This window comes from Gobio gobio, assembly GCF_949357685.1.
Source record: "Gobio gobio genome assembly, chromosome: 12".
In the NCBI taxonomy this organism is placed as follows: Eukaryota; Metazoa; Chordata; class Actinopteri; order Cypriniformes; family Gobionidae; genus Gobio; species Gobio gobio.
The window spans coordinates 15,840,855-15,867,072 of record NC_137105.1 but is presented as its reverse complement, the minus strand read 5'-3'; the positions used below and the strand labels follow the sequence as shown (position 1 = coordinate 15,867,072).

Below are 26,218 nucleotides of genomic sequence, written 5' to 3'. Positions count from 1 at the left end.
CACTACGTTACACTTTTTCTTTACTTGTTTTTTTGAATGAGCAGTAATTTAAATATATTATTATAGTATATAGAAGTTTAATGTTTTTAAATAGTGCATGACATGTATATGAGTTTTGGTAGTAAAATGATGTTTGATTATTTGAAGATTAGCCTAATATAAAATGTATGCACTAATCTTTTTTTTTATTTGTGCTGTTTAGAATAATAAACATGGTTTACTGATCAGTAGGACTGCTTAAAAGTTTTACTAAAGTACTTAAATCGAGTAATAAGGAGCTTCTTACTCAAGAAAAATTGAAAATGAGTTCTTATTTTTACTTTACCACCAATGGTATTCTAACAAATCGCAAATACTGTACTTCTTAGATATTTTGACAGTGAGCTATTTTGAAGTGCAAGAGTACGACATGTTATAACAGGTTTAAACAAAGCCAGAAAATATTTCTCATTACACTCAGGAACGTATAGTTGTCACTGGGGCAGTACCCTTTCAAAGTGTAGACCTTTCCAAAGAGTATCGCCCCTGTGAGGGCTGTTGCTACCATTGTTTTTTTTCTTCTTAGAGTGTAGCAAAAATAAAACATGTAAAAGGCTCAAGTGGTCTGAGACACAAGGTGCACACTATAGCATTTTGTGACAAAAGAAGTAACATTAAATTAAAAATAAGTTAGTCATTTTATACCTTGACCAGCCATGCTTCTCACTGATGTGTCAGTCAAAATCACTTATTTCTTCAGTACAAAAGGCAATTATATGGCTCATCCAGACACCTTAAATCTGTAAAATAGGAATTTTTGTCATTCTATATATTATTCTGATTATCAGATCATAATGATAAAACTGAACAATCAATGACACTCATGTTGTTTCATGTTTCACCTTGTTTCATCATAAAACATCTGAAGCAATACATGTCTATGGGCCAGATTTACTAACTGCATGCGCCAATGCAAACCCTCTTTTGGTGTTAAAAAACTACTATCGGGATTTACTTAAGACACGTAGTGGAAGATAAACACTGAAAAGGCGTGGACATTGAAAAGGCGTGCGGCTGACCTTATTGCGTAATGCATTTTTTTGGAGTTTCCCTTTCAGACACACAATTTATGGGAGAAGAGTATTTACAATGTGCAAGGTGATTTACGCGGTTTGTGCTCGTCAATTTACTGGTGTTTGCACCATTATTTACCGGCCAAAAAAGCATGTCTTAAACCAGACACTAACTGGTAAATTGCGTTGGTTATTATGGAAATTATCTGGCTGCATCTGTGTTCTATAATTTGCGCGTCGTCAGTAGATCACACACAGAACTTTCCACTCCCATCTGCACTTTTTTTGGAAAAAAAATAAATCTGGCCATAAATCTGGCCCATCTATTAAAGGGATAGTTCACCCAGTTACACACACCATTACAGTGGGCTCAGCATCATCCTAATTTCCAGAGCACAAAAGCCCTCTCTCCAATGCAGTGACTGACATCTGATCCGCAGCTGGAGCCCCGAATGAAACGTTATAGGTTCCCCCATGAGAATAACCAACAATCACATCTCGATGGCACACGACACACTGGGAGGCGAGAGGTCCGTCCCGGAAAGTTCTCGCTAAACTCCCCGGTCTCCCAGAGTGTTGAGCAGACCTGTGACTGTGCTTTTATACATAAGCGGCGGCTGGCCAACAGCAGAGGGGACTCTGCTCTGTTCTCAAGCGAAAACATGAACCACCCACGAATGCCGTCTCAGCATGCATATGCCCAGGCATGTGAGAGAGTGATCGTGGCCATCAGTGAGAACAGGAAATATATGCATCCAGAAACACACTGAAAGTCATCTTTAAAAAATATGCAAGCTCTACCCATGTAAGCTCTTTTAGGGAAACTGCTCCCCTTGGTGCAGGGGGATGGATGCTGCGAGCCTGCGACACAGACAGGGAATGTGCAACCTGTTTTGCGCGCTCTCTCTGTCAAAGAAGGAGCCCTCTTACCAGCCGTGAGAACAGCTTTACGCTCTTAACAGTGTACTGAACCAACTGAACAGTCTTTTCTTTTTGCTCAATAGAAACAAAATAGAAAAAGAAAGAGAGAAGATTGACCCAGCTGCAGTGCCGTCACTCCAAAACCAGACTAGGAGAGGTCCACTCGAAGAGCTTGACGCTTTGTAGAGAGCAGGAAACATACACCGCTCTGCTCCAATGCGAAAGCTTGATTAAATGCAAGCGCCTGCTGCTCATTTATACCTGCGCTGTGAGGCAGAACTAGCCAAGAAATCTAGACGCACCCTAGCGGCAGAAAATTTATTTTGCCGCGAGTGTAGTCTAGCAACTCTCGTTAGACCTGAAAGCTGGAAAAACCAAACTCTGGTCAGGCAAATCACAGTGTGTATAGAGTCGGTGGGCGGGCTTAACATAATGACGGCAGAGTTGCGGAGGTTCTGCGTGCCACTCGTAAACAAAGAAGCTGATGAACAGCTGTCTTTTGAATAGGCTTTGGCCACGACTCTGGAAGACTTGGAGTTAAGCTTTTCTTTGAGAAAAGAACAAAGAACGGCACTGAAGTCATTCTTAAGAAAAGAAGATATGTTCGAAGTTTTGCCTACCGGATACGCCAAAAGTCTATCAACTAACATTAGCTCGGCTTCACCTTCTTCTTTGCTCTGGTTGGTTGTGGCTCTCATGGCGCTATCCAATTGCGTGCAGAGGGAATTTGAAAGACAACTGTTTGTCCCGCCCCTCGGATTGAGCCCTGTCAACGCTGAGTTTCCAGACACAACATCTTGATGTGGGTCTGGCTTGTCAGGCTAAGGCAGAACAGCTGCTGCAATTATTGCATGCCAATGTGCATTGGCTAGTTTAGTTAAACTCAAAGTAGTTTGGTCTCTCTGGCAAGATTCCTATTCCTATAGTCTCCCAATGTGGCGTCGGAAGTGACCGTGAACTACATTATATACATACAACTATTAAGTTGCACCGCCTTACATTAAATCCGTAAAAAAAAAAATTTAAACACTCAAAAATATTATTAAACAACTGTAACTTGTTTAAACACATTGTTCATGACTCAAAAAATATGCATTACATCAGTTTTGAAAATATTTTTTACACATTTTTTGTCAATGGCCCATTGACAAAAGTAACTCTGAAACAGAACAACCAACTTAAACACGAAGTAGAACTGAAAGAAACGGCTTAAATAGAAAAACAAGTCAAAGCAAAAACACCTGTGACAACTCAGTCAAACCATTTGTAACCTAGGAGACACACTAGATCAAGGACAATTTAAAAAAGTACAGTACTGAACAGCACATTTCAAAATCAAAGAATTTCTTTCTACACTCAAATAATTTTAAGAATTAAGATTTACGAATTTCAATTGTATAGTAATATTCCATCAAATTGAATTGAATAATCCTTACATATTATTCATATTATGAATTAAGAATTTGAAATGAGTAAAAAAAAAACAGCTTATTAGAACATTTTGTATAAATACTAATGGAACAAGGGAAAATAACATTTCAGTTTGAATTTGAATCAAATCAAATTGAAACATTTAATATTTTTTTACATTTATGAATACTAATCACATAAACTGAACTGAAATTCGTAAATCTAAAAAAAAGGCTCTTATTTGTGTATGTGTGTGTATGAACATATTTTAAAAAGGCAGTCTACAGCATTTAAACATTTAAAAGAATAAATATAAATATGCCGATTTGTCGCTCCTACCTTCCTCTGGAAACAAACATGAAGGGATACTGAGCTTGTTTCTAAGTGTCTGAGATTTTTTTCCTTGTCAAATGATCCACCTACAAAATTATCCTGTAATCCACCTACAAAATTATCCTGTAATTAATGTGTATAAACTGTGCAAATCACCCCACATGTGTGTCACCTGCTAGACAAGTTTGATTCCCTCTATTATTTCCATGTTCTCTTCTGTAAACGGAATCAAGACATCATAACAGAATAATTGTCGTGTGTAAATCATTATATATAGCTTAATAATATTAAATATACCTTAATAAAATTACCTTGATGAACTAGGCATATTATAAATGGAGATTATTATAAATACTGACACTTCACATCAAGTCTTCCTTTTGAAATTAAATCAACAAAGCAAACAGTTACAGTCATTGCATTATTGTATAAACACACCTAACAGCTTTTGTTCAAAAACATGTTTCTGTGAAAGGGATTTCACCATGAGCAAGACACCTAACCCCAGCTGCTCCTGATGAGCTGGATGGCGCCTTGCATGGCTGACACCGCCGTCGGTGTATGAATGGTGTATGAATGTGAGGCAATATGTAAAACACTTTGGATGGCCATGGGTCTGTTGAAAGTGCTATAAATGCAGTCCATTTACTATTTACATATCTATAAGATATAGTCTATGACCCCAGTAATAAGCATTTGCAAAAACTGGGTACAATGGGACGACATTAATCTTCTCGCCCTTCAACCACTTAACATCAAAAGGAAACTTAAAAGTGTAAAAGTATTAACAAATTCCTATCAGCAGACCATATAGAAAACTGAAAGCTGGATGAGTCTTTCTGCGTGAAATATTACGCTACCGTAGTAATGTAAGTCTTTATTAAAGGTGGGGTAGGTAAGAATGATCTAAAACACTTTTGTCCAAATTTGTTTCAACTTTCTTTATATGTCAATAAATAATTAAAATTTAAGTACTCTGAAAAAGAGAGTATATAAATCAAGTGACTCTAGACTTTTTAATCTGCAATAAACACCGCTCATTATTTTTGTTCGGGCCGAAACAAGTGATTGGCTTGGGCGACTGTCACTCTCTCTCGCTACCATGGCTGCAGCCGCTTTTGCTCCAGGATCTGCCCACATGCGCGCGCCCCAGTATTGCCAAGTCGGGCTACTTCAAACACTGTTGCCGCGGGCTGTTTTTCATGTCCGCGGGTTGAAGCGACCCCAATTATGTGATATTTTGCCCCGGTATTTGCGAATTTTAACAGGCAGCCCTACCAAAAAGACACATATTTACCCCACAAACGAGAAACACGATTGGGCTTGTTTTGGGCTGGTTTTGAGTAGCAATAGGGTGGATTTTGTTGTGAAAACCTGGCAACCCTGGCGCACCCGTTTGATTTGAGTTCAAGAGGCTGTATTTCTGCTGGACAGGTAATCTTTCATTTTGATTATACATTTTTTTGGTTTATGTTTTCACTAGCACACGTAGCTGCCTAATATAGCTAACATAACATTACTTAGCATAAAGTTACAATGTTATACACTTAGCGAACCATTAGTAGAGATGATAAATACTCAATATGCTTAGCTCAAGTTGATCGCTGTCGTGTTGAATTTCGCAAAATGTAACTTTATATAACAAAATGCATGTGTAAAAGCTAGTACACCGCATCCAGGAACTTTTTTTAGAACTATGTTAGCTTTAGCTACTACCCTCTGTCTAAACTCTTTTACCATGTTCACCGGGAACTTTACCTGCACGTTTATTTCGGCCCTTGGTTTGTTTTTATATACTCTACCAATGTTTATGTTGATGTTTTTATCTTGTATCTGTGTGTGTCGTAGACACTGTGTTGTGTGTGTATTTTAAACTTTACCAGTATCGTTATTCTAGCTTGATAGTGAGTACTAAAAGACATCTTATTTGTTTATATTCATAATGATAAAGTTAGATTTTTTATTACATGTGATTCTGACATGATGTCACTATATGCACTTTTTCTCCACTCGCCTCAGGTAAATAATGCGTCTTTCAGCTGAGCTGATCGTGGTCGGCGTAGCGCGTTCATGTGTTTTGGGGCGTGGCTTTGGAAAGAGTCCAGAAGGGAGAAGGTGGAGTGAATGGAAATAATGAGCTGTCTTTAAAACAGTCGTGAGAGGTCTACAGACACTCAATTTTTATACTTTCTTTTTCTGAGTACTTACATTTTAATTATGTAATGATAATATATAGAGCAAGTTTAAACAAATTTGGAAAAAAAGTTTTTTAACCAAATCCTACCTACTATCCTACCTACACTTGCCTTCTGAGCTTCTCTCTACAAGATAGACGAACGGCACTTCAGTGGTGTCAGGGTTACAAAGCATTCCAGCCAGTTCCGCATTCTTGCTGCTGATCTGTGCAGTGATCTTCCACAGTGTATGTGTTCTCCCTGAGCGCTTCGGCACTGCTGCAGAGTTTTTCCCCTTCTAAAAGAGCTTTACATGGCATGCCTTTTTCACAATGTTTTGCCCTTGTGTTTCTGGGTGTGTTCATGTAGTAGCGCTGCCTGGCATGTTTGGGCTTAAATCATGCTGAGGGAGCGTTTGTGGATGAGTCATGTGAGTGTGTTCACTGCGGGAACATGACCATCCCTCTGTTAACGATCAAGAGTCCATGACCTCCTTAGAGGTAGAGTCCCATCAGCCACACCCTAATCTAAGCAAACAATTACAGTCATTGCATTATTGTATAAACACACCTAACAGCTTTTGTTTAAAGGGGCAGTAAAACACATTCTTTTGAAGGCTTGATTGTGTTTGTGGGGTGCACTGTAACATGTGTTCATGCTTCGTTTTAAAAAAAAAATCATTATTTTTCATATATTTGACCTTTATTCTACACTGCTCTGTCCCTCCTTGTAAAACGGTCTGATGGTTTCCGGGTTCTATGAAGCCAGTCCCTCAAAAATATGTAATGGGCTCAGATTGGTTAGCTGGCCCAGTGTGTTGTGATTCGCTAACCGCAGTGCACGTTTATCGGAAACTACATGCCCTTTACCGGTAGACTGTGCTTTGGTCAGTATTAGAAACAATGGCGTCAATAAAACCATACCAATCTGAGCCTGAATCAGACCCAGAACATTTTAGTGAAGATGATCGAGCAGAACCTGTTCAGTCCTCAAGAGTAAAGACTGCAGATCTATAGTGATCGCTACTTAATGGCACTATTGTATTTTTAGAACGATTATAGCCAAATATCTGTGGCAAGAACTATTAACCCAAAACGAACACTAAACACTGGCTTTACTAGTAGCCAAATCACACACAGAACCATGTTTAGCATGCCTGTAGATAAATAATACATAAAAGCTCTAATCAAAGAATCACTTACACTAATGCCAAGTTCGCTGTTGAGATTAACGTTAGTGTTTGTAACGTTAGGTGTTCGTCGGATAACGTTAAGAACGAATGAGCATTTAACAGACTGGTTTGCAGAACAGCGTTGTCATCTGTTTACTTCCTTGCTACAACGAACAATTAACCTATTACAGGAAAACACATCGATGAAAAATAAATCAGACTTACAGGTTGTGGCCCGTAAACAGCTTCTGTTTGTAAATCCAGCTTTCAGGACAAGCCGTGGTGCAAATCCTGCATTGAACTCGCGAAGATCGTGGAAGTTTTCCTCCGCGAAATGTGCAGCGGGAGCCCCGCGCGTCGTGCATCCACACACTGGCCGTGTTTGTCTAACGCAGCTGCCGTTGTGCAAATCCGGCATTGAACTCGCGAGGGTTGTGGAAGTTTTCCTCCGTGAAATGTGCAGCGCGCGCGTCATGTATCCACGCACTGGCAGTGTTTGTCTCGCGCAGCTGACGTTGTGCAAATCCAGCATTGAACTCGCGAAGATTGTGGATGTTTTCCTCTGTGAAATGTGCAACGGGAGGCGCGCCCGTCGTGCATGATTCACACTGGCAGTGTTTGTCTCGCTGAACCGCTCATGAATTGCAACGGACGAATATTGTCTATTATGTCACATTTTCCAGTCTTCTCCTCCGAGCCTGTCTGTCTCGTGCTTTATGATGGGCAGCATATATCTGAGACCTGTTCCCCTCTGTCTCAAACACACATGCATATAACATGCTGTATGTTAAACGCCCATCCCCAGACCTGCAATCCAGATGAAAATAACAGTGTTTCGTCGGCATTGCAACTTTGCAACATTGTAACTTTGCAGATGTTGTTTATGCTCAAGCAGCAACATTACACGCTGGCTAAAGTTAGAATAGTGAAATCGTGGTTTACCACCCCTAAACATGTATCTGTGAAAGGGATTTCATCAGATTCCTGTAAGCTCAGTGAACACTCTGTATATTCTACACAAATATAGTCTATGACTCCAATAATAAGCATTTGCTAAAACTGGGTACAATGGGATGAGATTCATTTTCTCCTTCAACCACTTAAAGGGGTGGTAAACCATGATTTCACTATTGTGACTTTAGCTAGCGTGTAATGTTGCTGCTTGAGCATAAACAACATCTGCAAAGTTACAACGTTCAAAGTTTAAAGCAAAGGGAGATATTTGCTTTTAAAGAAATCAATTTCTAAGGACTACAGCAAACGGCCGGTAGGTGACTACAGACATTCCTCCAGGGTCTCTGACATCACCAGCCCCAATATTTACATAAACCCCTCCTCCGAGAATATTAAATAAGGGGGGGGGGGGGCATGCCATTTTGTATCGCTGCATTGTTGTGGTTAGTAGGCTGGAGTGTTGTTGCCGCAATGCCAACGAAACGGTGTTATTTTCATCTGGATTGCAGGTCCACTTTGTTCAGCCTTCCTAGGGACGGGGGTGCGTTGCAGTGCGTTTAACATACAGCATGTTATATGCATGTGTGTATGAGACAGAGGGGAACACGGTCGCATTTGCAGCAGATATATGCTGCCCATCATAAATCAAAGGACGAGACAGACAGGGGTCGGAGGAGAAGACTGGAAAATGTGACAATATTCGTCTGTATTTGCAATTCACGAGCCGCGGTTCAGCTGCGCGAGACAAACACTGCCAGTGTGAATGCACGACGGGCGCGCACGGCTCCCGCTGTACATTTCACGGAGGAAAGCTTCCACATTCTTCGCGAGTTCAATGAAGGATTCGCACAACGGCTTGTCCTGAAAGATGGATTTAAAAACAGAAGCTGTTTACGGGCCACAACCTGTAAGTATGATTTATTTTTCGTCTATGTGTTTTCCTGTAATAGTTCGTATTGTTAATTGTACGTTGTAGCAAGGAAGTAAACCGATGACAATGCTGTTCTGCAAACCAGTCTGTTAAATGCTCATTCATACTTAACGTTATCCGACGAACACCTAACGTTACAAACACCTAACCTTAAAATCTCAACAGCGAACTTTGCATTAGTGTAAATTATACTTTGATTAGAACTTTTATGTGTTGTTTATCTACAGGCATGCTAAACATGGTTTGATATGGCTACTAGTAAAGCCAATGTTTCGTGTTCATTTTGGGTTAATAGTTCTTGCGACAGATATTTGGCTATAATCGTTCTAAAAATACAAAAGTAACAGTGCCATTCAGTAGCGATCACTATAGATCCGCAGTCTTTACTCTTGAGGAATGAACAGGTTCTGCTCGATCATCTTCACTAAAATGTTCTGGGTCTGATTCGGGCTCAGATTGGTATGGTTTTATTGACGCCATTGTTTCTAATACTGACCAAAGCACAGTCTACCGGTAAAGGTAAGGGGCGTGACGTTTCCGACAAACGTGCACTAGGCGGTTAGCAAATCACAACACACTGGGCCAGCTAACCAATCTGAGCCCATTGCGTATTTTTGAGGGACCGGCTTCATGCAACCCGGAAACCATCAGACCGTTTTTACAAGGAGGACAGAGCAGTGTAGAATAAAGGTCAAATATATGAAAAATAATGCATTTTTTTTTAAAACGAAGCATGAACACATGTTACAGTGCACCCCACAAATACAATCAAGCCTTCAAAAGAATGTGTTTTACCACCCCTTTAACATCAAAATGAAACTTACAAGTGTAAAAGTATTAACAAATTACTATCAGCAGAACATGCAAACAGTGTTTTCAGTCATTTTTATAGATGAAGAGCAAATCATAAGAGCAGAATATCTGTTGTCTTTTTCATATTGTTACAGTGAAAAACAAAAACAAGAAAATAATCTGGAGTAACAGAACAGTGGACTGATTAGAGCTCTCATCAGATAATCTTCTGACATCAATGTCACGTCCAAGCATTATATTATTTCCTGATGGATAAGAGCTTTACGGTAAATGTAGATAGCGGGAGGCCATTTCATGCATTCTGACTTCTGACTTATTTACAGTTAAAGAGTTTGATTCTCATGCTAAACAATGCCAAAATGTAAAAAAATTTAGTTGGGTATATGACGGAATATTTCTGTGCCAAATGCACTCCTTCAGGATTTGAACAAGTTATGTAAAGTTTTTTTTTCTTCTTTTTTTTCTTGAGTATGCCCCTGTATTACACCATAAATGGGCAATTCTCCCTGGCCTCCTCTGTCAGGACGTGGAACTCTACACTACACCTCCCATGTCAAGGCCGGTCGTTCCCCCATCGCTGCCTGTAGTTACAATGACCCCGCTGGTTCAGTTTTGGGGAGCCTGGCTAGAACCTTCCCAACCTGTCCCGCTGACTCGCTGAGTGATCAGACTCGACTATGCGATTCAGTTTACACGGTCTCCTCCCCTCCTCCACATGAACTCCTTTCGAGGAGTTCGCTTTAGTATGGTGGGTGGCAATGCTCCTGTCATACGTGCAGAGGTCGCAACCCTACTGGCTTCGCAATCGAGTCCCGAAATGGGCATGGCAACAGGGCACGCTCCGGATGCCAGTCTCTCGGCTGGCCATCAGACCTTCACCCTGTGGTCGAACCTCTCCTTTCTACGGGCCTGAGTGCCCTTAGAACAAGTGTCCAGGCATGTTGCTGTGTCAACAGATGCCTCTGCCACGGGCTGGGGGGCCATGTGCAATGGGCATTCTGCCGCGGGCTCCTGGCAGGACCCCAGCGCCTATGGTATTCAATTCAGTTGTCTTTGACCACTTTAAAGGGATAGTTCACCCAAAAATGAAAATTAGCCCATAATTTACTCACCCTCAAGTCATCCTAGGTGTGTATGACATGCTTCTTTCAGACAAATAAAATTGGAGTTATATTACAAAATTCCAGGCTAATCCAAGCATTAGAATTGCAGTAATATTTGCTCTGTTTTTGAAGTCCATAAAAAGTGCATCTGCCCATCAAATAACCACACGGCTCCGGGGTGTTAATAAAGGCCTTCTGAAGCGAATCCAGGGTTTTTCCTGGCTCAAAATTAGATTAGATTAGATTAGATTCAACTTTATTGTCATTACACAAGAACAAGGCAACGAAATGCAGTTTAGGTCTAACCCGAAGTGCAATAGCAGTAAGTGCAGGATATACAATGGATGAATAAGTGCAGGACATGGATATGTACTGAGTATATATATATATATATATATATATATATATATATATATATATATATATATATATATATATATATAGAGAGAGAGAGAGAGAGAGAGAGAGAGAGAGAGAGATGGTTATTAGACAGAATTTACAGGCGAATATGTACAGTGAATAAATATACAGATGGCTATTACTATAAACAGAATTTTACAGATAGAGGTATACAATGATATATTAGGCTAAGATGAGGAATATAGCAGTGGATTAAGGTAGTGCAATGAAGTATGGACAGAAGCTATCCGAAAAAAAGTGTAAAAGTGCAGTGGAAAGTGATTGCACATTACAGTTAGAAGTACGGTGCAAAATGCAAATGTAAACAGTAGGTACTGTAAATAACAGTCGGCAATGCAAATGAGCATAATCCAATTAAGGTATGGTAGTGCAAAATGCATAAGTAAACAGTTGTTACTGCAATAAACAGTCAGTAGTGCAAATAACAAAGTGAAGGCAGATGTGAGGTAGGAGTGTTAGCAGTATATGAGGGAAGTGGATCAACGAGGGTTAGAGTTCAATAAAGAGACAGCTCTCGGGAAAAAACTGTTCTTTAGTCTGCTGGTCCTGGTCCGGAGGCACCTGAAACGCCTGCCAGAGGGCAGGAGAGAAAACAGTCTGTGGGCTGGGTGAGAGGAGTCCTTAAGGATGCTGCGAGCTCGATGCAGACAGCGTTTCCTCTGGATGTGCTCGATGGCAGGTAGTGGACTCCCAGTGATGCGCTGGGCAGTTTTCACCACCCGCTACAGTGCCTTGTGCTCCGCAACAGAGCAGCTCCCATACCATACTGCCACACAGTTGGTCAGGATGCTTTCTATTGCGAGCGATAGAAGTACACCAGGATAACCGAGGAAAGCTGATTCTTCCTCAGTGTCCCCAGGAAGAAGATGCGCTGGTGAGCCTTCTTGGGGACTTTTGCGCACTGTGTGCCTCAGCATGCACTGACCTGCTCTGTTAGCACTTTGTGGCTGAGTTGCTGTTTTTCCCAATTGCGTCCACTTTGTTTATAATACCACTAAGAGTTGACCGTGGAATATTTAGTAGTGAGGAAATTTCACAAATGGACTTATTACACAGGTGGCAACCTATCACGGTACCACACTTGAATTCACTGAGCTTCTGAGAGCGACCCATTCTTTCACAAATGTTTGTAGAAGCAGTCTATATGCCTAGGTGCTTGATTTTATACACTTAGATTTTATACACTTCCATGGAAGTGATTAGAACACCTGAATTCAATGCTTTTGGCAATATAGTGTAGATGCCACATTCGACTGCTCCAGACACGTCGACACATATTGGAATGGTCAATATTTCAGATACTGTCGTCACTCACAATAAAAATCAATGAGTTTTCCAAGTTTGAGTTTGTCTCTGGTCATAAAACACAGAGATTTAAATTCCTGAAGAAATGGGATAACCTTTCACAGATGAGAATATGTTGGTTTGCATTTTTTATATGCATTAACTTAATATTAAATTTTTTTAAATGTAGGCTATGGTAACTTTTTAATGTTGTGCTAGCCAACTCATTTGTCTTGTCTTTCATCTACTGGAGTCTATTGCAGACATATATTTATACATGCATATAACTGAAATGAGTTTTTGCAGGGTGGGATGTCTGATGTTATTTTGTTTTAGAAACATTGAATAGGCATCAAGCATTTCTATTTACAAAGTGTTTTTGAAGTGTTGAGCAATATATTAATTAGTGATGTTACGTCTGACACAGACGCTCCGAAGCTTGCTTCAAACTCGAACGGTCCTTGCAATGAACCACTGCTTCGGAGCTTGTATCATTACTTCACTAGTCACGTGAAAATGACATCTGAAGCAAACACACTGGTTCACTCCAGTAGTGAACAACATGACTGCTTTGACAGCCCAATCCAGTGTTGACAGGTTTGAAACCTGGCGGCTGTATTTCTTATAAAAGTGAAGCCAAACCATGCTACATTATACAAGTCCTACAACACAAGCACATCCTTTTCAACATACAAAAATATCAGTCCCACCAGTTAACAAGTTATAGAGTTCTGCTTCCCACAGCTAAACAAGATAAAGCTTTCACATATGATACTGCCCTGCTAAAAAAAATATATAGAAACCATTACAGAAATTCTATTGGATTTAATGGTTTTCATGGGAATTGTATTGGTTGTAATGGGAATTATAATGGTCTCTGATATATGTTGGGTTCTATTGGTGGGGGCATTAAATCCTAATGGAATATGTCCCAAACACACTACCAAAAATAATTCTGTAGTGGTTTAAATGGTAAAAGCCAATGGTTCCTATTGGTATTTTAATAGAAACCATTAGAATTTCTGTATGTTTCCAACTTTTTTAAGCTGGTCTGATCTTCTGTCCTTGTCTAAAGAACTAATTACACACACACACACATCATGCTTAATGTTTTATTATCAAGGTGAACACATGAAATTCATCAGTATCTGTAGAATTCACCTAAATGAGTTTCACAGCACTAACACCGTTTCAGCTTTGATCGCCTCGATAAACAGGTAACGAACGGGGCGTTAACATATAAGCTTACTTGCATTTTATGGTTGTCAGCTTTGTTGCATTACATTTACTTCACCAGGAGATGGTGCTGCCATTTCTATCTGAATGAAGCTTCAAGTAAGGAACCATTTTCGACACAATTGTATCAGAAAGCAATAATGCTTCGAAGCGCTTCATTTGGCCATCACTAATATTAATCACAGACAAGTCAGTTGAGTGCATGAACACAACAGCCAATCAGATATGTGTTAGTCAGAATCCACTGTTGAGGGTAGATGTGACTGAGGCGTTGTGAGTAGATGTAAGCACTCAGGAGAAGTTGGATGAGTTTTAACAGATGGGATATTTTTATTTACCCCAATTAAGGCCAAAGAAAGGCAATCAAAATTAAGAAAAAATATACAAGAAAAAAAATACTATTTAGTAAATAAAATAAATGGACATGAGAGTCCAAAACAAAACAAAAAAACAATCATAATTTTACAGCTGCTTAGAAATTGACCTTTACACAAGCCACTATACTTATGGTATCAACAGACTTATGTCTTCTCACTTCACCCTCCCACCAGAGATTTAAACTGCTAGTCTTTTATACACATGAAGGCACCCCTGGAATTGGCACATGCCAATTCAATTATACAATACAGGGGTGGCTCAGGTAAACAAACCATAAATGCTTAAAAACAGCCGAAATGCTACATCTATAAAACTAGAAAAATACAGAATATCATTTCTATGATTTCAGCTAACATTTGGCAAAGCCACAAGTCATATTAGCAGCTAAACAAAAATAACTCAAAACTCTGGGTCACTTCCTATAGACCCGGAAGTCATAGCGTTATTTAAACCCCACCATTGCAGCAGAAATTCCTTTACACAAACAAACAGGAGACGCTGGTCAGACGTAAAGATGGTATGTCAAAGCTATGTTCCTTTTAAACTAAATAAACAAATACATAATTAACAAAAACATGTGTTGCGTGGTGTAACAACAATAACTTTTGGGGAATAAATAATTCAAATGGTATGAATATTCATGAGTCTATGAATATGATTTGCTTGTTGTACAGACAAAAATGTACGTATAACGGAACCTTTAATCATTTAAAAGTAACCTTTATCCAAATTGATTTTTTCATCAATTATCAATCTTACAAACCTTAAGAAACATTGATCTGTTTGATCAGGACAAATAATATCTCTTATGTTTGCACAATTTATACTACTGAAGTAGTAATACATGAATATCAAGCTTAAATGGGTAGCTAAGATCTTACGCTTCAGTGACTTCGAGATTTGTGAGCAAAACAATACGGATTCAATTTAATGCAATTATTAGGTTTTAATAAAACAACTACAGAATACAAAGCTACGAATCACACGGGGGTAAATATGCATATATATATATAGGAGAAACAAACGATATGGTACAATCAAGGAAAAATCAAAGTTAACGAATAAAATTAACGGGAAAAGAATGATGGAAAGAGAGAATCCACGAGGGAGAGAGAGAGAGAGAGAGAGAGAGAGAGAGAGTGAGATGAGAGGGAGAGAGAGAGACAGACAGTTCAATCACTTCACCAAAGCCCTTCAGACATTTATGATTTCGTGAATCAGGATTAATTAAGACAACCTCGTACAAGCAGTTAAAGGTGAAATATAATACTTGCATTAGGCTCTCTCGTGTACGTGTCTGAGTTCGAATCGTCGTGGAAGTTCGCTACGGAGTTTTTCTGTGAAGTTCAGGAAAGTCGCTCCAGAAGTTTGCAGGTCTCTCTCTCTTGGCTGGCTGCCAAAGGGATCCTTCTCTCAAGGGGGGGCGAAGGCCAGGGTGGTCTTTCCTCGGGATGGCGGAGTGCGAGAAGTAAATGATAAACTTCTGTTCTTATAGATGGAGTGGCCGAGCCCAGACAGATGGAAGGATCCAATCGCATCCGTGGAGAGAGAGAGCGCGAGTGTTTCATTGTTCTCTGAACCCCCTCCTCTTCAGTTAATCAATAGGGTGGCAATTTTAAGCCTCTATTTCTTTAGAAAGCTGGTATTTCTGAAATTATGCATCTTGTTGTGATTTGTGAACAAGATTTGGCATAGTCAGGTTTTTGCGATAACAGAGATACTAAGAACGGTCATTCTGCGACTTGCGCGTACAGATATACAAGATTATCACAGTTACTGGCATACAGGTTTTGATTTACATACAGTAAACTTCCTAGTTATTCTAATACATTGTATAAAGACATGAAATCAACGGATTATATATATTTGAACATTATTGAGACAGTTCTTTTAGTCCCCATGTTTTAAGTAACACGTGTTGTGCAAGAATTGTCTTCTTTCAGCGTTCTCCGCTATGCATGTGTGTTTGCGGACGTGAAGTCATGTGCATGCCTTTAGGCTGTACCACTCACTGCTCCATTCTTTTGGGCAGACATCATCATGGCTCCTCTGGTTGTTAATTAACTTCGATATCCTGATCACACACAAAAGACCTTTGTTTATGGCTGATTTGATTAGGAAAGTCACGAGAGACTGTGAGGCCTATCCGGTGACGTATGCATTCGGCCAAAATCTGATTGAATCGGGTCATAGTTGCTACAGTGGTTATTGTAACAGATTATGATTGTGAAGTAAATGGCATGGTTTTAAACATGTGTATATGTATTGAAAGTAATAGCTATAGCCATAGTTTTAGATGTTAAAAGTGTGCACACGAAAGCTACGGGATTACTATGGGGTTTTGATGAAAGGCTAGATTAACCACTGATTTAAAACAGTATGAGGATTAACAGAACACATTAACACGCTATACAAACAAATACAAGCAACATTTGCAATCAGTCTTTGTGAACGGGAATAGGTAGCGCATCGCTAATGTGAACGTCGCTATGCGCCCCGTCACATCCACTCAAACCAATCAAAATGCCAGAGTTTTTGTTCAAGGTGAGCTCACTGATTGATGATGCTTCGTGATTTATGAAATAGTTCTACACACAAATAGATATGTGCATTATGTCTTGGAGTATGGATGCAGACTAGTAAACCAGTCAATTATGTTAAAATGTATTTTTTTTTAGTGTATTCATTTATTTTAATTAACTTTTCACATTAACTTAACATTTTTAAAGCAGTTTAACTGAAATTTAAATTAATAAAAACATTTGAAGGTTCAAGTTTTCATGTATTATTTGCTTATAATTTTTTTTATTTATTAAAATAGCTTCAATATTTTTTTATGGTACTAAATTGGTATCTATAACTACTTGCCGTAATGTATAATTTAGAGTTCATATTAAAGAGCTGATTGTATAGTAATTTTCTATTCAACTCAGTTTGCAAAACCATTTGGGAAATGTTTGACTTATTTTGTTAGTTTATTTGCAAATTTAAATGATGCTGCATTTTCAAAAACTGCATAGGCCTATAGATAAAGCTAATAAAATAATTTGCATAACTGCATATTAAGAATACAATTTTCTCTCTCTCCTCCACTTTCCAGTCTGATTTTAAACTGTTCACTCCAATTAATGCAAGAAACATTTTTATTAGATTTTGATTTTGACACAGCAATTCAAATAGCAGTGGAAACATTTGGAATCTTAACAAAGCAGAAAACCAGGATGTAAAAGTGAAAAAACCCCACAGAAAATGTAATTGATTTGTGAAAAATTACCCCAATTTTTCGAGTTCATATCCCTAAACACTGCATTTACAGTATATTACCCAATGAAGCAAAACGTCATGTTGGAACCTTATCATTAGACTAATGATCTCATAAAATGGAAACATTTCTTCCAGAAAGCATGCATCAGACATTGCAGTGAAGGAAACACTTTTGGAGTGTCTTTTAAGTGCTGGAGTTGTTTGAAGAAGTAACTGCTGAGGAAATGTTTGCTTCAGACACGTTGTACACATCTGCAAATAGTAAGATGTATATTACTCACATAACTATTGTCTTTACATGCATTCATTTAGCAGCCACATTTATCCAAATTATAATAACATTATTCATGATTCATCTTAATGAAAATATATATATATTTAAAATATATATATTTTTTTTAGATTTATCTACTTACTCCTTCGTCGCATCCTTTGAAATAAAGTGAGTCCAGATGTGGATAATAATCCTGCACTCGTGCTCTGTGAGGAGATTATCAGTAAAATAATGTAAACATATTTAAGCAATGGTTAGAAGTTGAATATTAGATACATTTCTATAGAGCATTATGTGTGCTTTTATAGAATGGCATTTACCTGGGTACGTCCGGAACTGAGTTTCTGTAGTGACAGCTTTCCTGGCAGTGTCTCACGAACCTGCAACAAAAAATATCTCTACTTTACGTCCAGAAATTTGAAACATCTGCTTATTACATGGCTCTGAAATGCTTGTTTCTAATTTGTCAGTCAAGCCATCCAGCAATCACATATTCCCTAATATCTAGTCTTTAGAGCAAGACTGTATATGATACCGCCTTTCTGCAAACCTGGCGCTATTTTTCACATCTTTCGTAACAATCTGAAAGATCGATCTCGGCCTGTCTTCATACAAATGCAGCTGGTGCTATCAATGTTAGGGTCTCAGTTATCGACTGTGAAATAAAATGCCTAATAATATAACTGTAATGTTGTTCCAGTGTCTGTATTGCTGACCGTCAATTGTACGTTGTAGTGGACTTTTTCTTAGATAGTATACAAGTAATTTTGTTAAATAATTTCAACTTCAATTTCAAATAAATTTTTCATGTTCACATATTTGTTGACCAGCCGTGTAATAAGCAAGATAATGTACATTCAAATATGTCATTCATGTTGTTCAAATAGACTTGGTTGGTGTCGTGTCATTGCTGGGGACAGAGTCGGCGTGGGGTAAAACAGCATGGAGTTAACCCAGTATAGCGATATAGAATCACTTCTGCCGCTCGACAGAGCAAGATATATAGAAAAACTGAGCTGTATAGGGTCAGATTGTTCCCACAGTATCTGTGACTGGAAAAACGACCCAACGCAATGGCCAGAGATGTCATTTTCTCGTCAAAATGCATGCTGCTCCCATAAATATTACTTACTTCATATATCACCCATGTCTTTCGATGAAGACGTTTATTCAGTGTTCCTGAATTTAATGGATTTAGAGTAGGCCTATGTATTACATACATTAAATGTTTTAAAATGATCATAAAACATGTTTTGTGCTATGAAATGTTTTTCTGAATATGCCGTGTGTAATACAAAGGGCGTTTGTTCATGTATTTGTTTGAGCTAGAAACATGAAATGCAAGAGTCTAATGCCAAACGTTAATTTACCGCAGTGCAACGTTTAACAAACATTTGTCAAAAGCCTAAAATCCAGTAAGTATATGATGAGCTGTTTGGCATCAATGACACAGGTTTAGATATGTTTAGACATCCATCAGGTTTCTGTTATCTTGCATGCATGTAGCTTTATCTATTTATTTTTTTATTTATTTGTTTGTTTTTCTTGTTAATACAGTCATGCACTAATAAATTGGTTCAGCATTTACATTTTACAAAAAGCAAATTTGGAGTTGACATATCAGTGTCACAAAACTATTCTCAAATACTGACAATAGCAAAGTTTTTTGCCTTTTTTATAGCAACCATCTTCATCAAAAGACAGTGATTTATGAAGCAGGCTATTATGATGTGTAATATTTGGGGGAGCATGCGTGAAAACTGCTTTAATGACAAGTTGACTGCTTTTTGACGCAGTTCGAGTCCTGTGACAAACCCGTGACTATATTGGGGTTTTTGTTAAACAAACTTTTGCCATTGCAGTAATAAAATCTCTTATTTTTTCATCTTTACAATAATACATGATCATCATGTAGTGCAAATGTTTAATTGTAATGGACGAATTTCACAGGCTTTCGGAATTGACGAACGGCTCCGTCTGTTATTCGGCAGTATAAAACTTCAGATGTTTTTTTTTATTTTATTTTAATTATTAGAGGCGCAGAACACCACACAGCAACTTTTCGGCATTGCACCAAGCGAAAATCAATCATAATCATTACAGAAAGTCAAGATAAAGCATCTAACAAGATATATGCACGTTCATTCGAATGGATTGTTTTCCCCCACGGCATACACGGAAATGATGTTTTTATGGGCGTTCCCATTAATGCCGACCAAATCTATAAAAACTTAAATAAACCCTGCCAGGGTGGTGATGTCAAATTTGTAATGTATGGTTTAATATAATGCATATAATTGCAGATCTTAAGATTAAATCCTGCATTAGAAATTTAAACTTAAGCTCTTACAAAGCAAGAGAAGTAAACTCATACTGTACCTTGCTGTCTAGAAGCGTTCCAAACACCAAAATAAAGAATCCCTATTAAAAGAAGTGTTACAAATACAGGTATCAGTAACAATATGGTTTAAATCCACTGAAGAAAGTAATGGACATTCATAATAAAGCAATGTGCAGCATTAGTGGACTGTACAAATTGGAATACACAAAATGTAATCTTAATATAAAATTAATAAACAGAAAGTGATACCTGTAGTGAATTTAGGAGTGCAAACACTACATGAATGCCGAATTCACGGGACACCATGGTTCCAATTCCAAATCCCCATGTTAGACCAAAGATAGGAGTCAGTATGGCTACACATCGGGCAATGACCAGAAGGGCATGTTTCTCATCTGGTTGAGTTGTGGCACCAACTCCTCTCCTCAACATCTTATACAGAACAACAATCAAGACCATAAGATTTATGGCTACAATAGTGAGAGCTGGAATCACAAATGCCAGCAGGGCCTTAGATTCATCCCAGTTCAGCCAGCATGCATATTGTTTTGTGATATAATTTTGTGGTCCAGCTGTCGACGCAACAGTAATGACTGCTATGAGCAAAGGCGCACCATAACCGACTATAAAGGCAATGGCCATCATTTTGGCCCTTGACATTTGGGACAAGACCATGACAGTCCTGTAAAAGAGCAACAGCGCTGAAATCAACATCCAGAAGAAAAGAGCCAGGTAAAAAAAGTGCATGAAGAAAACCGCTGGACTGCAGCGACCCACTGATGTTGGCTGCTCTTGTTCTGCGACTGCGGCTCCAATGATAAAACAGATGTTTGCGATCAGCAGGGACACGGCAATGTTGACTATGGAGACATGTCGCATATAGGATGTGTCATTTCTTCTTACTGACTTCCATACGATAGTCTCAATAATGATACATATAACCAAGCTGACCATCGAAATAACTACACCAATGTAAGTTATATAGGCTAAGGCTTTGTCTAAGGCTTTGTTATCAAAGGAAAACGGTGACATTAGGATTGAAAAAGAGGTTGTGTGGTGGCATTCACATGTGATCTTTCCAATTCCGTGCCCTGAGGGCTTTACTTCACATCCAGTGGAATCCCATGCGTTTAAACTGAAGTTCCAAAAGACACACTGAGGATTTCCCAAAGACTGATCAGTAACGTCAAACGCAAAAGAAATGTTGTTAAGCATTTCATTAACCTTAACAACAACCACATCTCCATTGATGCTAACATTTGAATTATTATTATTACTATTAGGAGAAGGTAAGACTTCGTCAAGAGTTGTGAAGATTATGATGGTTATGGTAGTCACATTAGGAACCTGTGGTACTACAATCTCTGTGGTTGAGTTTGGCAGTGTTGATGTTATACTGAATGAGTTTTTAATTGTAGTTCTGTTCAGCTGAATGGATGTTTCATTAATCACAAATTCTTCTTTGAGACGGTTACTTATCCTCTCAATAGCATCCAAAAGATGAATGCTGGTTTTGGTTTTTTCTGTGGTGTTTTTTTCGTTCAGTGTGTTCCACGGATCCCTCACATCTGATACAATGATGTTCACTGTTTTAAGGAAATTCTGAAAATTGAATATAAAATTGTTTAATATGATGAAGTTTAGCCCATAAAATGTGGAAATATTATATTGTATATTTGGATCTAATAGGACACAACATAAGATACTGGCGGAAGCTATTTTACTTTATAAAGTTTTGAATATGGATATTTTTCTTACACAAAGCATCGCTTCGCTTCAAAAGGCCTTTATTAACCCCCGGAGCTGTGTGGAGCAGTATATGATGGATAGGTGCACTTTTATGGACTTCAAAAACTAAACAATTCACTGCCATTATAAAGCTTAGAAGAGACAGGACTTTTTTAATTTAACTCTGATTTTATTCGTCTGAAAGAAGAATGTCATATACACCTAGGATGACTTGAGGGTGAGTAAATCATGGGCTAATTTTCATTTTTGGGTGATGCTAACCCTTTAATTGTCCATCTCATCCATTATATAGAGAGTTTGGTGTACTTCCATCAGACCGTAGATATATAGCAATTAGGGCGAGAACAAGGAGGTTTAAGAACTAATTTATGCCAACTGCTATTTCTATGTTAAATCACCTGTAATCATGGGTAATATGCTGCTACTTTAATTGATGGTCAGTGGAATAACCCCAACACCCCCCATCCATCCAGTTTCTTTTTATTTTTTATTATTATTTTTATTTTATTTTTATTAAATGAATGTCTATGTGTGTGAATGTATACATGTGATGTGGGGCATCTGTGCAAACTAAATTTCCTAACAGATTAATAAACTGAACTGAATCAGCACAAGAGGAAGCCGATATATAGGGGAGAGCGGGGCACAACCTAACGCTTTTTGACTTTCTCAGTTTGTGTAAACCCACTTGTGGTTCAGAGTATTTAATTTTCCCGCATTCATTTCACACGTCTAGTACAATTATGTGGTTTTGTTTCATTAATACAGTGTATACTTTTTTCTTGATTTACCCCGAAAGTGAAATGTGACAACATGCCCCATAGGTAGGGTACATTGTAACATTACCAAGTGACAGCTTAAAATGTTATCTGATATAATCAAAAAATATCCAACACAAACTAAAATATTTTGTCAATAACATACAATGATTAATTTTTTCAATTAAAGTAATGCTATTTTTTTATTATTAAAAATAAACACATTTTTGAATTTGACAACAAAAATAATAAAAATTAAGCATTTCTGAACATTGACTCTCAGTCTTTATTCACCTTTTTCTCATGGTTTCTCAATAGAATTCATAGATGTATAGAATAGAATAGCGTAGTTCTAAGAGGGGCTCATTGTAATGCAGTGTTACAACATGCCCCACCTGCGCAACTGGGATTTAAACCACGGCTCATGTCTTCTGCTGGTTAGATCAGCATTAAAGAACTATCTCAACTGTTAAATAACAGATATAAGATTAAAATAATATCAGATGTGTCTAATTTTAAATCAACAAAAAAAATGAAAAATGATGGCAAGTGACGATGGCAAGTGACGAGTCCTACACAGCAATTTTTTTTTCATTGTCACAACGTTTTTCTGATTCATAATGTAGTCTTTTAGGTTTCGTAAAGTTTTATTTTTTATCCAAAAAGTTTGTAGCTGCAGCTGTGGTAACTATAGCAGAGCTGGCAACGTGGATGCCGAAACACTACTGACTTCGTGATTGGTAGATAGGTGGAGGGTGGTTCTTCAGGCCAAAACACAACATGTCAACATCAACATCAGTTGAGGGCTGCAACTTCACTTTTAAATGACAATATCCTGGCCGGACTACTGTTGTCAGTGATATAAATATTTGAAATTAACATGATTTCTAAATGTCTAGTGACATATCAGGGCGATTTTATGATTAATTGAAATACATTTCTTACATACAGTTCCTTTAAAGCTACACTGTGTAACTTTTTTAGTTTATTCTTAGCTAAAAACACTTAGTTCTTTCAAAAATATATGTGCTCATTAATGTATATTTACTTCTTTCAAGTAATAAAGTATTCGCGTAAGTTTATAATATGCCATTGAAAATACATACGGGTGAGGGGTTCGAATGCGGGTCGCCATGTTGCCCCTCCATCTTGAAAGTACATTAGCCAAAGAGGGACATACCCGTAAATTCAAGCTTCGCCTTTCACGTTTTAACACTCGATGGCACCGTGTCGAATGTGGACGAGGTCGAACTGGAAGCCATGTTAATCTTGGACTAAATCGGCCCCCGTAGGAGTTAAAACGAAATCGTAATTGAGAGGAACAGAAACTAATATTCACTGGATGGTCATATACCTTTTCACCGCTAGATGGGGGAAAATATCACACAGTGTAGCTTTAAGTAAGAAATGTAGTTAAATTCTATAGTTGTACAGAAATGTTCAGTGATATCTTCCAAAGATTTTATTTTTTATTTACTCTCTAAATACAGTAAATACACTAAGTTTCGTCATCCTGGCATCTGTGAAAAGTATTAAATCATGTGTGTTATAACTAACCCCGCGTTAGATTGTGCCTCGCTCTCCCCTATAACCGCCTTTCACCTCTGTTCCACGGCAAGTTTAACAGCATCCCTCCACCACCCCATTGCCTCACTCTGGGCTGTTTCTATCCCAGTCAAGGAGAGGAAGTACTCTGGGTTCGGGCCAAATACCAAGCTTGACGCCCTCCCCCAGACAGCATGCCAAATACGCATAAATTACTATATTTGATTTAATGTACGTGTAAAGTCATGAAAGTCTTGCTGTGTAAAACTACTAAACTAGTAGTTTACTGAGAGAATACTTCAAAGTGTACTTTCATAAACTAAAAAAGCATTTAACTAGTAAACTAACAGTATAACTATAAGTTGCAGTACAAATGAAAAACGTAGTTGTAAACTAGTTGTGTACTCAAAGTTTACTACTATGACACTTAAAATATACTTATACATTAAAAAGTGGGCAGATTTAGTCCCAAGTAGTATTGAAATAGTACACTAAATAGTATAATTCACTCTCAGAAATAAAGGTACAAAAGCTGTCACTGGGGCGGTACCTTTTCAAAAGGTACACTTTTGTTCCTTTTAGGTACTAATATGTACATTTCAGGTACCAAAAATGTACCTTTTGAAAAGGTACCGCCCTAGTGACAGCTTTTGTACCTTTTTTCTGAGAGTGTTTATTACACTGATATTAGTACACTTACTACATAAAGTAAACTTCGAAATGTACTTGAACTGTATTTAAAGCTGCAGTCCGTAACTTTTTGCTCTCTTGTGGTTAACAAACAGAACTGCATGCGTCTTGCGAAAGAACATTGCAGCCGGAGCTACTTCTCTCCGTTTATGTCAATGGCGAGTCACGCAGGGACTGTGCTCCTCCGCAATGGTTCTTACCAGATCGGTCTGAAATGGTCCCAATATAAACACTTATTATAAGTGAACCATAATGATAATCAGTGTAAGACAAAAACACAGTTTGGAAAATGGATTCATGTTGTACATTCTCATTATATAATTTTTTAAAATCTTGAACACAAAAAAAGTTATGAACAGCAGCTTTAAGTATACTTAATAAAATGAATACTTGTTTTTTTGTAAGGGTGGCTATTCCACAACACAGTTAGGCCTACTGTATTGTACTGAATCAATAAGTATACAATGTCTACACATTAAATTCTACATAAAAGCTCAAATTTGAATATACAAACCTCCATCACTGGCTTATTGATGATAATAGCTTGTGACAAATCAGCAATTTTAACGAGTATATCCACTATAGTTTGGACAGTAGCAGGAGACTGTTTTATATTAACATTATTCTGTACTGTGGCATTACTGAGATCAGCCATAAAAGCTGGAATGCCCTCCACAGGCAAGGTCTAAATTGCAAAGAATAAAAAAGTACACAAAAATATATAATTATTAGAAACATTTTAAATGGCCAGATGATTGTAGATGGAGATACATGATCAATACAATACCTCAACTCTGTTTTTAAGGTTGTAGATAACGTTAGGTACACAGTTGTCCTGTATTTGTTTCCACTCAAATGATTCACATCTGTAAGTTTTGGTGCCTTTAAATCCACTTCCACATATTCCTTTCTTTTCATCTGTTGTTTTTCCAAGTCCAAGTTCTTCATTTATACAGTTATACGCTGAAGAATGAAGAATTGATTGTAAGTCAGAAGGAGACAGAGTCAATTCAAGAATCTCTCTATCACATTACATTTTGGGACTTGAAAGTACCCTTGCAATGTGCTTCAAGCTATTCAGAAGCATCATAAATAACTTGGTTCAAATACAGTAACTAAATAATAGGCCACAAGATCAGGTGTGATGTCATCCAAAGAAAAGTCTGCTAGTTTGTTAAAACTTTCCAATGCAGTTGCATAACAGTAAAAAGGTAATTTGATGCTGAAAACCGAAGGCTTACTTTCATTGCTTGTCTTTACCGTGACACTGCTCCAGCTGTAACTGTAATTCTGTAGTTGTGGCAGATCCTTAAGACGGCATGTAAAGGTTTCCTCCTTACAAATCCCACTTTTAGTAGTATAGTTTAATATGATGTCAGATCCTGATGCATATACTAGAAAACATATAAATAACATG

General features: G+C 38.0%; 1 protein-coding gene across 2 annotated transcripts in view; it reads right to left on the bottom strand.

Annotated features, from left to right (window-relative positions):
- Positions 1-17,139: 17,139 nt before the first annotated feature.
- Positions 17,140-26,218, bottom strand: part of LOC307135012 (adhesion G protein-coupled receptor F5-like) — a 54,290-nt gene continuing 45,211 nt past the window's right edge. Inside the window, exons 14-21 of one of the 2 annotated variants that reach the window (XM_079831146.1) lie at positions 26,043-26,195; positions 25,589-25,764; positions 25,316-25,486; positions 20,309-21,661; positions 20,098-20,139; positions 18,039-18,098; positions 17,861-17,924; positions 17,140-17,696 (exon numbers count right to left, since the gene is read on the bottom strand). In XM_079831146.1, the coding sequence (XP_079687272.1) occupies positions 17,629-17,696; positions 17,861-17,924; positions 18,039-18,098; positions 20,098-20,139; positions 20,309-21,661; positions 25,316-25,486; positions 25,589-25,764; positions 26,043-26,195 (2,087 nt within the window). In that variant the 3' untranslated portion in view covers positions 17,140-17,628. The remainder of the gene's footprint in view (positions 17,697-17,860; positions 17,925-18,038; positions 18,099-20,097; positions 20,140-20,308; positions 21,662-25,315; positions 25,487-25,588; positions 25,765-26,042; positions 26,196-26,218) is intronic. The other variant, XM_079831147.1, reaches the window with a different exon arrangement.